The sequence below is a fragment of the Mesoplodon densirostris genome, chromosome 1, assembly GCF_025265405.1.
Source record: "Mesoplodon densirostris isolate mMesDen1 chromosome 1, mMesDen1 primary haplotype, whole genome shotgun sequence".
NCBI lineage: Eukaryota > Metazoa > Chordata > Mammalia > Artiodactyla > Ziphiidae > Mesoplodon > Mesoplodon densirostris.
The window spans coordinates 25963514-25978030 of record NC_082661.1 but is presented as its reverse complement, the minus strand read 5'-3'; the positions used below and the strand labels follow the sequence as shown (position 1 = coordinate 25978030).

General features: G+C 44.3%; 1 protein-coding gene across 3 annotated transcripts; it reads left to right on the top strand.

Moving 5' to 3' along the window:
• The first annotated feature begins 536 nt into the window (after positions 1-536).
• GSTO1 (glutathione S-transferase omega 1) lies at positions 537-13611 on the top strand. 3 transcript variants are annotated; one of them, XM_060099885.1, is made up of 6 exons: positions 537-630; positions 1304-1412; positions 4676-4898; positions 7791-7889; positions 12483-12589; positions 13377-13611. In XM_060099885.1, the coding sequence occupies exons 1-6, from the start codon at positions 564-566 to the stop codon at positions 13528-13530; spliced, it is 759 nt and encodes a 252-aa protein (XP_059955868.1). In that variant the 5' UTR covers positions 537-563; the 3' UTR covers positions 13531-13611. The 3 variants fall into 3 exon arrangements, with proteins under 3 accessions (XP_059955868.1, XP_059955877.1, XP_059955861.1); XM_060099894.1 differs by lacking the exon at positions 537-630 and adding an exon at positions 1013-1107; XM_060099878.1 differs by lacking the exon at positions 537-630 and adding an exon at positions 1020-1203.
• Positions 13612-14517: the final 906 nt, after the last annotated feature.

Genomic DNA, 14517 nt, shown 5'->3' with positions numbered 1-14517 from the left:
AATGGCTCTCCATGTGGCTGGGCGACCTGACCCTGGGCTATGGAAAGGAACTTTAGGATAGCATGTTCTGGAACCTTGAGCAAGCGCTGGCCCCGGGGACCACAGGCTCTGAAGTAAGGGCAGCCTTTGGGTAGAGGGAGAGCTGCAACCAAGTCGGAGCCACGTGACTGGGGCCTGGGCACGGGTCCCTGCTGCCAGGGCACGGGGTGTGGGAGGTCAGGGTCTGGATCCGGTGTGGACCCACGTGCCGGCACACTGGAGACCACCATCCATCGGGGTCGGGGAAAGGCTCTGAGGATTCTGAGCTTCATTTGTGCATTTTTTTTTTCCATTGCACCAAGAGAACACCAAGTCTTTATTACACGAATTCCTGTGAAACAGCTCCAAGAAAAAACCCACACGTAGGAGAAAAAACAAAAACAAAAAAACGAACAAAGCCACACACAGGGACGGGGACGGGGGCGCGGGGGTTGGGGGGCGACTGGTGCTCCGCCTCTTCTGCGCCCGGGCCACTGGGGGGCGGTGAGGATCGGAGGGCCGCCGCACTTCTGCACTCGCTCGAGATGCTGAGCCGGGCCAGGGTCCCCCTCCGGCACCGCGGGGAGCCCGCCACCCCCTCATTATCTCCAGGTGACCTAGGGCCACCAAGCCTGCTCCCAATGCCCCAACGCTGTACGGCTGGGCTGGCTCGTCATTGGAGCACCTCTTGGCCAGCAGGCTGAACTTTGGTGCGACCGCCATCTGCGGTGTTTGAAGTTTTGCCCCAGCAAACCGGGAAGGCCGGCCCTGGGTCGGGGCTTACGGGGTGGGCGTCTGGCTACGATCTCCCACAAGGCGCGCGGGAGGCGGAGGCGGCGCGTTCCTTCTCACGCAGAGTGGGGAAGCCAGCCTGGGCGCAGGGTCGGATCGCCCAGGAGGCCTTCTGCGGGCGGGTTGCTGGCACTTCTTGGAGAGACGGGGAGGGAGGGAGGGAGGGAGAGAGGGAGGGAGGGAGGGAAGGAGGAAGGGCGGGGCGACCGACTTTCTGAATCGCCTGCAAGCCCAGGCGCGAGCTGGGCCTGTGCTGCGCCGAGATGTCCGGAGGGTCAGCCAGGAGCCTGGGGAAGGGTGAGGCCTGCCCGCCGCGATCCGCGGCGACCCTCAGACGCGTGTCGGGGCCAGGGCCTGGGGGCCGCGCTGCTCCGGATCGGAGCCACGCAGGAGGTCTTCCACCCGCGGGAAACTGGCCAGGCCCGGGGGGCGGCGGGAGGCTGAGAGGCCCCGCTGCTGTCGGGGCTGTAACCGCCTCCGCTTCTCCCCGCAGGAAGCGCGCCCCCGGGGCAGGTCCCCGAGGGCCTGATTCGCGTCTACAGCATGAGGTTCTGCCCGTTCGCCAAGAGGACGCTCCTGGTCCTGAAGGCCAAGGGAATTGGGTGAGGATCAAAGCGCGGGCCGCTCCCGGAGCCAGCCAGGAACCAACAGCTGCGGGAAGAGCGGGCGGAAATCTTCGATAGGGTCCCCCCGCAGCTTCCTTTACTACAAAATACATCAGCCTTTTTTTTTGGTGGGGGTGGGGGAACATAGAAAGTTATGAACCCTATCCTCGGGGGACGGGAAGAATGCCACAGACACCACCAGTCTAGGACACCCCGTTTAGATTAACCATTTTATGGATCAGAAAAGCTGAGGCTCCAGTAAAGTTAGTGGCATGCAGAGAGCACTCGAATGGTAATCACAGGCAGCTCTTTTAGCTCTGGCAGACCCCTGATTTATGTACTTCCTTCTCTTTCACCCCGCTTCTTTCACGTCCTGTTTATATTGTTTGCTGTTATTCTGAGGCTATAGTCCCTTCCTGAATAGACGGTAATTTGCCCCCTTGAAGAGTCCAGACATTGACCCTCCGCTGGACAGAGTGCTGAGTTAACTGTACTGTGAATATTCCTATAGATTGGGTTGCTGGTTGAGTGAAATAAAGTGTTTATGCCTAAAAATTCAGACTTTTGGGAAGCCTCACTGAAACTATGAAGGTGATTGACATATGGGTTATCCACAGGAAATATGCAAGTCATTGGCTTTTCCCTGAGCCGAATAGCCATTGAACTGCCTCCCTTCCAATGACCTTTGGAATCTGTTGAACAGACATTAGATACCTGTAGCGTGGAAGTTTAAAACAAAGCCCCCATTACAAAGAAAATTTTCCATGTATGTGCTTAGAATTTATAAACTAATTTTAGTCTTCTTGGGGGAGAATTAAGCAGGCAATTCTTTTCTCTAAAAAAAAAAAGTAAGATACATTCTAAAGAAAAAAAACAAATTATCTTTGAATTAGTCATCACTTCAGTAGGATTTGCATCTTATTTTGGATGAAACAGATTGTGAACACATAGCAAAATATTCAACAGTTAGTAACATTTATCAAAACATTATTTTATCCAACTCTTGTAATGTTTACTGTATTAGTCAGGATTCTTTTATTGCATTTAAGAGATATCCATTTCAGCTGGATTGAAAAAAGACACATCTTGTGCTCATACAATTGAAAAGTCCAGGAGCAAGACACAGCTGGATCTGGGGCCACAAAGTCCTGGGTTAGTGCCCTTCTGGAACTCTGGGTTGAAAACAACCATATCTTATTGGGACAGTTTCCCAAAGGAAAATTGCAGTGATTTTACATAAAAGTGTGTGTATGGAGGGTGAAGGGTATAACAGCTGCCAGGCAGTGCAAACAACAGAGGTCTGCTATGTTTATGGATCAGTTTTAAGTTTGAGTCCCAGAAGGCTTTGATTAGAGAGGTACTAGATTTTACCACATGATAGAATTTACTAAAGCATGGTTTTCTCTAAAAGGTGCATCTTCCAACTTGTTGCAGCAGATATGTTGCCTTGTTGGCTCACCATGCCAGGTTAGCAAAATGCATGTGTGTTCTGAGAACTTTCTTTATGACAAAAGCCCAGGATTTACCTTTTCTTTTCATACTATAAAATTTCAGAAATGTTGATAATTCCTTAGCAGGGAACGTCATTTTTCTTGCAGTGGCTTGTATCTGAAGTGTCCAGTAATCTGACAGCACACGAACCTTTTCGTCCATACACACAGATGCCAGTGTGCAATCTGGCTATACCTTTGTTTCCATGGGGGGAGGGATTGCATATTTAAATTGTCAAGATAATGCTGTTGTAGCTAGCTACTGAGGTGGATGAGGAAATAGGAAACAAAAGGTGTTGGGTATATTATTTTTGAGTAGCTAATCTGTTCTATTGAACACTCATCCAGCTTTGACAATGATATGGACCTGGCTTTAACAATTATATGAAACTTTCTTTTCTCTTATTTCCCCTAAAATCTCTTAGGCAGAATACAAGTTAGTTCTAAAAACAATCTTAATATAGCCTGGACTTCACCTGTTTTTCACACTTAGTGTCATTTACCCATGTAACATTTTTAAAAAGTATCAGTGCATGGAGATTTAATCTGAAAGTTTATTTCGTGGATGGATTTTTTGGATTCCCTAATACTCTTGAAAAAAATGAGGAACTTTCTATTAAAATTAGCAAAAGGAATTGAATTTTATCATGTTGATCCTCATACAATGGAGTGGCGGGGTGTGGAGAAACTCAATTAGTTGGCTCATATATTTTTACAATTAAGATACCTCTTAGTCCCAAATGGAGTATCTAATTGACAATCTTGAAGCATTTCCACTTATTTATTCAACAAATGTGTACTGAGTACCTATCTGAAAATGTTTATATTTCTCCATAGCATTTAAATCTATTTATAATTTTGCTGATTTACGTGTTGGTTTATGAGTATGACCAAGACACACAAGATCCCTGCTTTCATGGAGCTTACATTCTAGGGAGGTGACATAACAAACGTAATTAAGTAAGCAAAGTAATTTCAGTTACATATCATCAGTACAATGAAGAAAGTAATTCAAGAAATATAAAAAAGGCCAGTGTGGGGCTTCCCTGGTGGCTCAGTGGTTGAGAGTCCGCCTGGCGATGCAGGGGACACGGGTTCGTGCCCCGGTCCGGGAAGATCCCACATGCTGCGGAGCGGCTGGGCCTGTGAGCCATGCCTGCTGAGCCTGCATGTCCGGAGCCTGTGCTCCGCAACTGGAGAGGCCACGGCAGTGAGATGCCCACGTACCTCAAAAAAAAAAAAAAAAAAAGAAAAGAAAAGAAAAGAAAAAAAGGCCAGTGTGGCCAGATCATAATGACCAAAGGAAAAGTCATAGGAAGCAGATGTGACAGGTAAGCAGGGGCCAGATCAAGGGGTTTAGAGTTTATCCTCATTGCAATGAGGAGCGAGCGAGGGGTTGTAAGTAAGCAGGACGGTGGCCTCATCCAATTTACTTTTGTGTGTGGAGAATGGACCGTAGGGAGGTCACAGTGGAAGCAGAGGGGCTGCTGGGACTACTGTAGAGGTCCAGGTGGCAGATGACGTCTTAGATGAGGTGGCAGTGTTAAAGCTGAGAAGTGGATGAAGCCAGAATGTGATTTGAAGGTCTAGCTGACAGTTCTTGCTGATCCGTTTGATTTGAGGAAGAGGTGGCAGGGGGAAGGAATCAAGGCCAAGCTGACTCCGAAATTTCGGGTCTGACCAGCTAAGTGGATGATAAGACCAATGAGGCTTTATTCAGGAGTACAAGAAAAATGTTACTCTCTTCATTGTCTTCTATGTGTTTTTCAGGCATGAAGTCATTAACATCAACCTAAAAAATAAGCCTGAGTGGTTCTTCAAGAAGAATCCCTTCGGCCTGGTGCCAGTTCTGGAAAACAGTCAGGGTCAAGTGATCTACGAATCTGCCATCACTTGTGAGTACCTGGATGAAGCATATCCAGGAAAGAAGCTGTTGCCAGATGACCCCTATGAGAAAGCCTGCCAAAAGATGGTCTTTGAGTTGTTCTCTAAGGTGTGTGTTCAAGAAATTTCAACTCCTATATAACACCTTTGTTTTTTAAGCTAAATCATTGCTGTCACTGATGGCTCAGTGATTTGGGTGGGGAAGACAAACAGGATTATGCTCTTGTCCGCTTGGACATGTCCTATGAGCCCTTTCATGGTCCAGATCCTGTTTACTTCCCAAAGTTACACCTCTCCACTCTTCTCCTAACACTTTTTTTTTTTTTTTGCTGTACGCGGGCCTCTCACTGCTGTGGCCTCTCCCGTTGCGGAGCACAGGCTCCGGACACACAGGCTCCGCGGCCATGGCTCGCGGGCCCAGCCGCTCCGCGGCATGTGGGATCTTCCGGGACCGGGGCACGAACCCGTGTCCCCTGCATCGGCAGGCGGACTCTCAACCACTGCGCCACCAGGGAAGCCCTCTCCTAACACTTTATATTCCTGTCATGCTAAATGTTTTTATTTTTCCCAAACTTGCCACCTTCTTCTCAACTCTTGCTGGAAGGCTCTTCTCCCTTCTCACTTTGCCTGGTTGTCTCCAAGTCCTCTTTCCTGTACAGTCTGCGCTCCTGTATGTGCAGAATGTGAGGATGCTGAGGGCCCGCTATACTATGCCGTTTTATAAAGGACTTGTGCATCAGTGGATTTCGGTGTCTGCTGGGGGCCCTGGAACCAATCCTTCAAGGAACCAAGGGACAACTGCCTTTGCTCAGATACCTTTGTCTTCTAGAAGCTTGTCTGCGCTGGGTTAGTGCCCAGCTCTGTGTGCCCACGTGTGCTAACTTTCCCCTGTGGGGACTGCCGCCTTCTTGCCTGTGTGTTGTACCAGGGCTGTGAGCTCCTTGAGGGTGAGGGCCGTGTTTGCATCACTGTTGGCCCACTGCCTAGGCTTATGACCAGCCCTTCCTAGTTATGTGACAGTGAGCTAGTTGCTTATTAGTTTACCTCTGTGCCTCAGCTCATGTGTAAAATGAGTATAGTAATTGATCCCATCCCATTGATAAAAATCAGTTAATATAAAACACCTAGAGTCCAACAGATGGTAGATACTCAATGTTAGCTCTTGTTGTTCTAGCCACATTGTCTAGTTGTGAGCATCTTCTGTGTGTTGGCAATAGCTCCTTGTGGACTGAGTAAATGGCATTCCTATAGGAGAACTGTCTGTGTCTTAATTAGCATCAATGTTAAATCAAACATTTGGGTGAGTTCAAACAATTAGTATTAACACAGAAATGACCAAGAGTAGACAATGCGAATAGCATGGTCAGGTTATATCTCTATAATTCTGTTACTTTTGTCAGGATATATCTCAGCACAATAAGAAACATCTTATCTCTAGGGAAAGAAATGGTTAGAGAAATATCCAGAAGGTGAGACTTGTAGGGAGAACATTTTCTTAAAGGAGACATTGCAAAGGGAAGTCAATGGGGAAGGAAGAGGGAGTTGTCTGGCTTAGCGGAACGAGAGTGAAAGAATACTAGAGATGGTTGCCATCAAAGATGATGGACAGGGAATATGGCATTTTCAAGAAAGATGTTGGAGAATTTTTAAAAATAGTAATGAGATTCATTGTACTGTCCAGAAAGAAAATGAGCTAACACCTGGAGATGCCCACCATTACTTCCCTCACACTCAGGGAAGAGGTGGCCTTAAGCACTATTATGACACCACCCTCCTGGTCCCAGTTTAGCAAACCAGAAATGCCCCCACCTGCATCCACAGCCAAGTCATCTTCTCTCCTGGGAACTTGGAAATGAGACACAGAGACTAAGACAATAAATGTGTTGAGGTTTTAGAGGTGTATGTATATATATCATTGGAGACGACAAATCAAAGTCACGCAAAAAAAGAATTTTTAAGGAATCAGAAATTAAGAGCATTGCAAAGGGATTTGACATTGGAAAATAACAAGGAGCAGACATTTAAGGAGAAGCAGAGATGAAAGACCAGGCAGGCCCAGTTGGAAACACGGAAGGAAGGGCTGCCTGCACACCTTCAGTTCCAATGACGGCAAGCTGTACCCTGGGATGGATGGGCTTTCAGGACATTCTCCTGTATTTTTACAAGTGCCTGTTTACTTCCACTGGACGAGTGGACTTTTGTCTCTTGCAGTGAGACAATACCAAAGACCGAGCATTAAAACACAAACACTTCCACCACAAGCATGAAAGCATCTGACAGGACACCTGTCAAGTCTTCAGGTCATCAACCACTTTGAACTGTCTTCTCATGCCATCCCCAAGATAGAAATCAGGAAAATCCCCTTCCCAGCTCCCTTTGCAGCTGGGGCCAAGGTCTGGACCTAGGCTCTTCCTCTCAGACATACACATGGTAGAGTTCAATTCAGAAATGAGCCATGTGGGGAAACAGGCTTGGTGTGGGGCGCTGGTTCTACTGGTGAGGGTGGCTGGTGGCAGAGCGCCTGGCTTTCAGGAGCTGCGGTGGTTGCCAGGTTGAATTCCAGAGTGGCATTGGTTACCTCAGAGTCGAACTTCTGGCAGCGGCACTGACTGTAGCATCTAGTGCTCGGTTCACTGGTGGCAGTGGGTGCTTCCCATCAGGTCAGTTCCCAGCATGATTCTGAAATGTTCCAGACCTGTTTGTTCAGCCTCTCAGCAAGTCTGTGAGCCACTCAGTGTCCTTTTAGGACATTTTTGACCCAAGCTCACCAATCGGCTTCTCTTATTTGCAGCTTATAAAATCCTGACCAGTACAGCATCTAAGGCCACAAAACTGTTTTTAAGAGCGGTACCCGATCTCTGTGAGCAAAGGAATTGGTATACTTTTGAAGTTTCTAGAACATCCTGACACTGGGTCTATGAGGGTTCTCTGGCGCTTTTATATGAGGGGGCGGGTATAGTTCGTGTCACACTGATAAACTAAGAAATTACTCTCTGTCTAGGTACCATCTTTGTTATTAAGCTTTCTTAGAAGGCAAAATAAGGAAGACTGCTCCGGCCTGAAAGAAGATTTGCATAAAGAATTCAGCAAGCTAGAGGAGGTAATCAATCCCTTCTCCTTGATTTTTATTGAAGTGATACATTGTATCTGCTGTCACCTTCTATTCTTTTCTTCATACTCCCATTTCCAAAATCACTTTAATTAGCAATAATACCAAATAGGAAATTTTAGTTTACAACAGATAGCAGCTGTAAGCTGTTGTGTTTAAGATACAAACCAAAACACCTAAAAATGGTTTGTCATGGGCTTGCTTTTAAAACATTTTATCGCACTGACATGAAAATATCACAGAAAAATTTCACCCACATTTCCAGTTTTTCACCTGTTGTTATTTTTCCATGCTTGTTTTCAGTCCTTGAACATATATATATATATATATATTTTTTTTTTTTTTTCTTTTTTTTTTTTTTTTTTTGCGGTGTGCGGGCCTCTCACTGTTGTGGCCTCTCCCGTTGCGGAGCATAGGCTCCGGATGCGCAGGCTCAGCAGCCATGGCTCACGGGCCCAGCCGCTCCGCGGCATGTGAGATCTTCCCGGACCACTGCGCCACCAGGGAGGCCCTATATATTTTATATATATATAAGTTTATTTATTTTTGGCTGAGTTGGGTCTTTGCTGCTGTGCACGGGCTTTCTCTAGTTGCAGCGAGCGGGGGCTACTCTTCATTGCGGTGTGCGGGCTTCTCATCGCGGTGGTTTCTCTTGTTGCAGAGCAGGGCTCTAGGCACGCGGGCTCAGTAGTTGTGGCTCGCGGGCTCTAGAGCGCAGGCTCAGTAGTTGTGGCGCACGGACGTAGTTGCTCCGTGACATGTGGGATCTTCCCGGACCAGGGCTTGAACTCATGTCCCCTGCATTGGCAGGCGGATTCTTAACCACTGCACCACCAGGGAAGCCCAGTCCTTGAACATATATTAAAAAGTTAACATAACTATAATCAGAGTATGAGTCATTGTGTGCTTTTTCCCACTTAGTGTTATATAATAAACTCACATAAACTTATATAAAAAGAGATAAAATTACTCGTATGAAAACTTAAATAAAATTATATAAAAATGTTTATTATATAATAAACATTTCCCACAAGAGTTTGCCATTAGTCAGACAGACATTTGGGGAAGCCCAGATGTGTTTTTACCTGCTTTGTGGAAGAGCTGCCATTTGGACCTGTATATGGAATCATCATCCTCCATTCTCACTCAACTTTAGGTTTTTACTGAGAGAAGATACAGTCCTGTCTTGCATGGGAATCCATCCTAACCTTTTATCGTTAAGTATGAACTTTGCTGGAGATTTTTTCAGAAACCGTTTTTTTAATTAAGAAAGTTCTAGGGCTTCCCTGGTGGCGCAGTGGTTGAGAGTCCGCCTGCCGATGCAGGGGACGAGGGTTTATGCCCCGGTCTGGGAAGATCCCACATGCCGCGGAGCGGCTGGGCCCGTGAGCCATGGCCGCTGAGCCTGTGCGTCCGGAGCCTGTGCTCCGCAACGGGAGAGGCCACAACAGTGAGAGGCCCGCATACCGCAAAAAAAAAAAAAAAAGAAAAGAAAGTTCTATTACTAGTTTTCTAATTTAAAAAAAGTCATGAATGAGTGTTAGATTTTTAGTGTTTTGTTTGCATCTATTACATCTACTGAAATGTTCATTGAACTTTTCCCCTTTAATCTGGTGAATATATATGGTGGCACTGACAGATTTTTCTGGTGTTGAACCATGCCAGTATTACTGTGTAAAACCTACTTGTTTTCAGTGGATTTTCATATATACTTTAGAATTAGTTGATATTTAAATGATTTTTGCATATTTGTTCGTAAAGGAGATTATTTTGTTATCATATCTTTATCTGGTTTTTATATCAAGGCTACTGTAACCTCATAAAAGCGTTGGCTTACTTTCTCTGGATTTCTAAGATCTGAAACCATTTGATAGGGTTTGGCTATTTCTTTAAAACATGTGAGTCTGGTGTCTTTTATGGGGGTGGAGTTTAATAGTATAGTTCAATTTCCTTAATGTTAATTGATTTTCAGGATTTTTATATACTTTCTTGAATCAGGTTTTTTTGTTTGTTTGTTTTTGTTTTATTTTTGGCCACACCGCATGCCATGGGGGATCTTAAGTTCCCTGACCAGGGATCGAACCCACACCTCCTGCACTGGAAGGCAGAGTCTTAACCACTGGACCGCCAGGGAATCAGTTTTCACATATAGGGACACAAAGATAATCATGTTTCCTGATTTCAAGTAATCTCTATGTACAACTACAGCTGACTCTTGAATAAGGTGGAGGTTGAAGGTACCAGCCCCTGGAGCAGTAGAACATCCACATACTACCTGCTAAATTTGGGGTTAGTTGGGGGACATATAATTTTCTTCCCATCTGAGTTCACGGAACTCCAGGTTAAGGACTCACACTTTACAGTGAGTGGTACCATTTCCATGTTTCAGGCTGCTGAGAGGGCATTTCCTTCTGAGTGAAACTATCATACATATTTTATTTATGCATAATATTACCAGGCACTATAGTTTAAGGACAACCGCAAACAATAGTGACTCACTGTACAATTCTGAGTGCCTAATAATTGCAAGGCACTCTGCTGGACAGCATGGGAGGTAGAAGGTGAGATGCGGTCCATACTGCTCAGATGATTAGTTTGGTGGTAGACCAAAGACAAATACTCAGGTAGATATAAATGATCTATCTTCAATGCAGAATGTTATAAGGGCCCTAAGAAAAACTATGGATGTTTTATAAAATGGTTTGGTGTTGATTAGCCAGATGATATTCTCAGTTCTTCTATTTGCAAAACCATACCAAGTCACCTTCTTAAATTTCAGAATCATAGTATTTGTGTTTAGTTTTCAAATAATTTTATTTGGCACCTGTTTAGCAGTTAATCTAGTTATTTCCAATATATTTTAAGTAAATTTTTTATTGAAGTATTATATGCAGAGATTTACCCAAAGCATAAGAGTACACAGCTTGGTGAATTTTTACAAAGTGAACACAGCCATGATACTAGCATCCATATCTAGAAACAGAATATTAGTTTTGGATGGTTTTTGTACTTTATACAAATGGGATCATATAATATGCACTCTTTGGGGTCTGGCTTCTTTCATACAATATCAGGTTTCTGAGGTTCATCTATATTGTGTGGAGTTCATTCCTATTCTTTGTGTAGCGTTCCAATGTATGACTCCTGTACAATTTATCCATTTTAGTCCTGATAGACAGTAAACCTTTCCACTTTGGTGATGTAACAAATAGTGCTGCAATGAACATTCTTATACCTATCTTTTGGTGAACATATGTTCACATTTCCAAGGAATATAATTACTGGGTTATACAGTATGCATGAACTCAGCTTTAGTAGATACTGTTAAAACATGGTTGTACCAAATTATTGATACATTCCTATCAGCAGTAGATCCACACCCTTACTAAGTTTGTCTTGTTCATTTTAGCCATTCTGATGGATGTGAAGTGGTATGACATTTTGGTTCTAATTTGCATTTCCCTGATGACTAATGTAGTTGAGCACCTTTTCAAATGGTTATTGGCCATTTTGACCTCCTCTTTTGTGAAGTCCAAGTCTTGCCCAGTTTTCTGATGGGTTTTCTGCCTTTTTTCTTTTTGATTCCCAGGAGTTCTTTCTATATTCTGAATACCAGTCCTTTGTTGGATATATCTATTACAAAGATCATGTACTCTGTAGCTTGTTTTATTTTTCTCCATTTTCCTGTTTATTTTAGTGACCGTTTTGCTTCATCCCAAACCAAGAGATTCTAAAGCTTAAACTAATCAGACAAAAAGCCAACTTGAATATGTCAGGGTAAAACATGCTGCTGTCATCCCACTACTGGGCATATACCCTGAGAAAACCATAATTCAGAAAGAGTCATGTACCAAAATGTTCATAGCAGCCCTATTTACAATAGCCCGGAGATGGAAACAACCTAAATGTCCATCATTGGATGAATGGATAAAGAAGATGTGGCACATATATACAATGGAATATTACTCAGCCATGAAAAGAAACGAAATTGAGCTATTTGTAATGAGGTGGATAGACCTAGAGTCTGTCATACAGAGTGAAGTAACTCAGAAAGAGAAAGACAAATACCATATGCTAACACATATATATGGAATTTAAGAAGAAAAAGAATGTCATGAAGAACCTAGGGGTAAGACAGGAATAAAGACACAGACCTACTAGAGAATGGACTTGAGGATGTGGGGAGGGGGAAGGGTAAGCTGTGACAAGGCGAGGGAGAGGCATGGACATATATACACTACCAAATGTAAAACAGATAGCTAGTGGGAAGTAGCCGCATAGCACAGGGAGATCAGCTCGGTGCTTTGTGACCGCCTGGAGAGATGGGATAGGGAGGGTGGGAGGGAGACGCAGAAGGGAGGGGATATGGGAACATATGTATATGTGTGACTGATTCATTTTGTTATAAAGCAGAAACTAACACACCACTGTTAAGCAATTATACTCCAATAAAGATGTAAAAAACAAAACAAAAAAAACATGCTGCTCTCACTTTCTGAACTTAACTCTTGCCTTCATCATTTCTTTTGATGAATCTTACCAGATACACAAATAAGAAGTACTCTTATGCTGTTTAATGTTCAGGTTCTGACTAATAAGAAGACAACTTTCTTTGGTGGCAGTTCTCTTTCTATGATTGATTACCTCATCTGGCCCTGGTTTGAATGGCTGGTAGCCCTGGAGTTAAATGAGTAAGATATTTGAATATTTTGTGCTTAATTTAGGATAATGATAACTGAAATAGTATATACTAACCTTTTTTTATGAACAAAAATTAACATATCTCATTCAACCGGCATGAATGGGAGCAAGCAGACAGGAGGAGACTTGGACTTTCCAGGGCATGTCCTATACCTACACTCACCATTTGTCATCCTTGGGGCCGGTAGGGGTGGGGAGTTCTGTGACATGTAGTAAAATGTTTTAAAAGTAATTACTCCTTCCTTCCTGGTTAAAAATCCATAAGGATGTGCATTTTCATAAGGATTTCAGGAAGGATTGTATGACCAATGCTACCTCCCATTTACCATCAAGAGTCCCACACTATTTTCCAAACTCTGTGTTTCGAAGTTTGGCAGCGACCTTGGCTTACTGCCACTTCTTAGAACTTAGAGCTATTCAGCGTTCCTTTTAGTCACAATCTGACCATAGAATAATATATAACATTCTTGGTTGTCTTTCATGTTCTCATTTTAAAAAACTATCAGCCTCCGTTTGGACAAGTTCTCATGCTAACTGAGCAAGTCACTTCACTCTAGTCTTAGATTCCTCTTCACAAAACAAGGACCTCTACAATATCTTCCAAATCTCATATTCAATGATTACATGCATCTTAAACAAGTATTTTTAAAGAACTATTTTGAAAAGTTAGAGGAGAACAATAAGAAACTGCAGAGTGGTAATAATGACATATAGGAGAATCTGCAGTGCCTTCCTACTCAGCCTTGCTCACACCTTCATTCTTTCCACCTCCCACAGGTATGTGGACCACACTCCAAATCTTAAGCTCTGGATGGCAGCCATGATGAAAGATCCTGCAGTATCATCCCTCTTCATTGATCCAAAGGCCTTTCGAGGTTTCTTAGATCTCTACTTGCAGAACAACCTCGAGGCCTGTGACTATGGGCTCTGAAGGGGACAGGAGTCAACAATGAAAATATATCGGATATTTTCATTCACTAATATGAATAATAACATGCTTTTGTTTTACCAAGTGCTCTCATGTCTCACTGGATCACCTTCTCTGATTTGACACTATGGCCTTACTGTGCGTGGGCTTTCCTCAAGTCCCTCCTGCAGAAATGTAAACACATTTCCTGTCTCAGGATGCTCAAAGGATGCTAAGGGTTCTATCACAGTCCTTGCTGAAAACCTCTAAATCATCTCTAGTGAGAGCTGAACTTCAATCTGGATTTCTAACTGCCCATAGGACATTTCCACTTGGATACCGTGTTGTCATTTCAAGAGATGCCCTTTCAAGTTTGTCTTCTGGGTTCTGAGTTAAGAACCTTTCGATTCCTCATTCTTTCCTTTCCATCACTGACTCAGTTTTACACCTTTCTTCTTACTGTTGTTGCCACTGAAGTCCAGACCCACGTCACCTCAAAGCCAGGTGACTAGGTGGTCTCCTATTTGTTCTCCCAGTCACTAACCCCTTCAAATCCTTCCTACCAAATCTTATGCTGGGCACACAGAAGGTGTCCCATATATGTAACTGAATACTGTGAAGACCACCTCCATCAGTTCAGTATATAAGGCTGGATTTCATTCTACAGATGATTCAACGAAGGTCCTGAGGTTAAGTGAGGCCTTAAGACGCTGGCAGAAAGTTCTGGGGAAACACACCCAGCACAGGGCTCTTCTATCAGAACTAGGGGGCGGGCTGTAGACCTGCCCCAGTACAGTCTAGTTTCCTGTCCTTATTCTTAAACGTAAAAGTCCGTTAACAGTCACCTAAGGCTCACCCCTGGATTTCCGATTCGGTAGGGTGGGCCGGGGAGTTCACATCTGAAATGAGTCCTCCGCCCCATGGTGATGCAGGCGACCAGGGGGCCGCACCCTGAGAGGCAGCTGAGAATTGGTTGACTTCACAAACAGCCTCCAGCCGCCCACCTCGGCC

Coding starts and splice junctions, on each gene's coding strand:
- GSTO1 (XM_060099878.1), top strand. CDS start 1,074: ATGTCCGGAGGGTCAGCCAGGAGCCTGGGGAAGGGTGAGGCCTGCCCG. Junction 1,413..4,675: donor CTGAAGGCCAAGGGAATTGG/GTGAGGATCAAA, acceptor TGTGTTTTTCAG/GCATGAAGTCATTAACATCA. Junction 4,899..7,790: donor TCTTTGAGTTGTTCTCTAAG/GTGTGTGTTCAA, acceptor CTCTCTGTCTAG/GTACCATCTTTGTTATTAAG.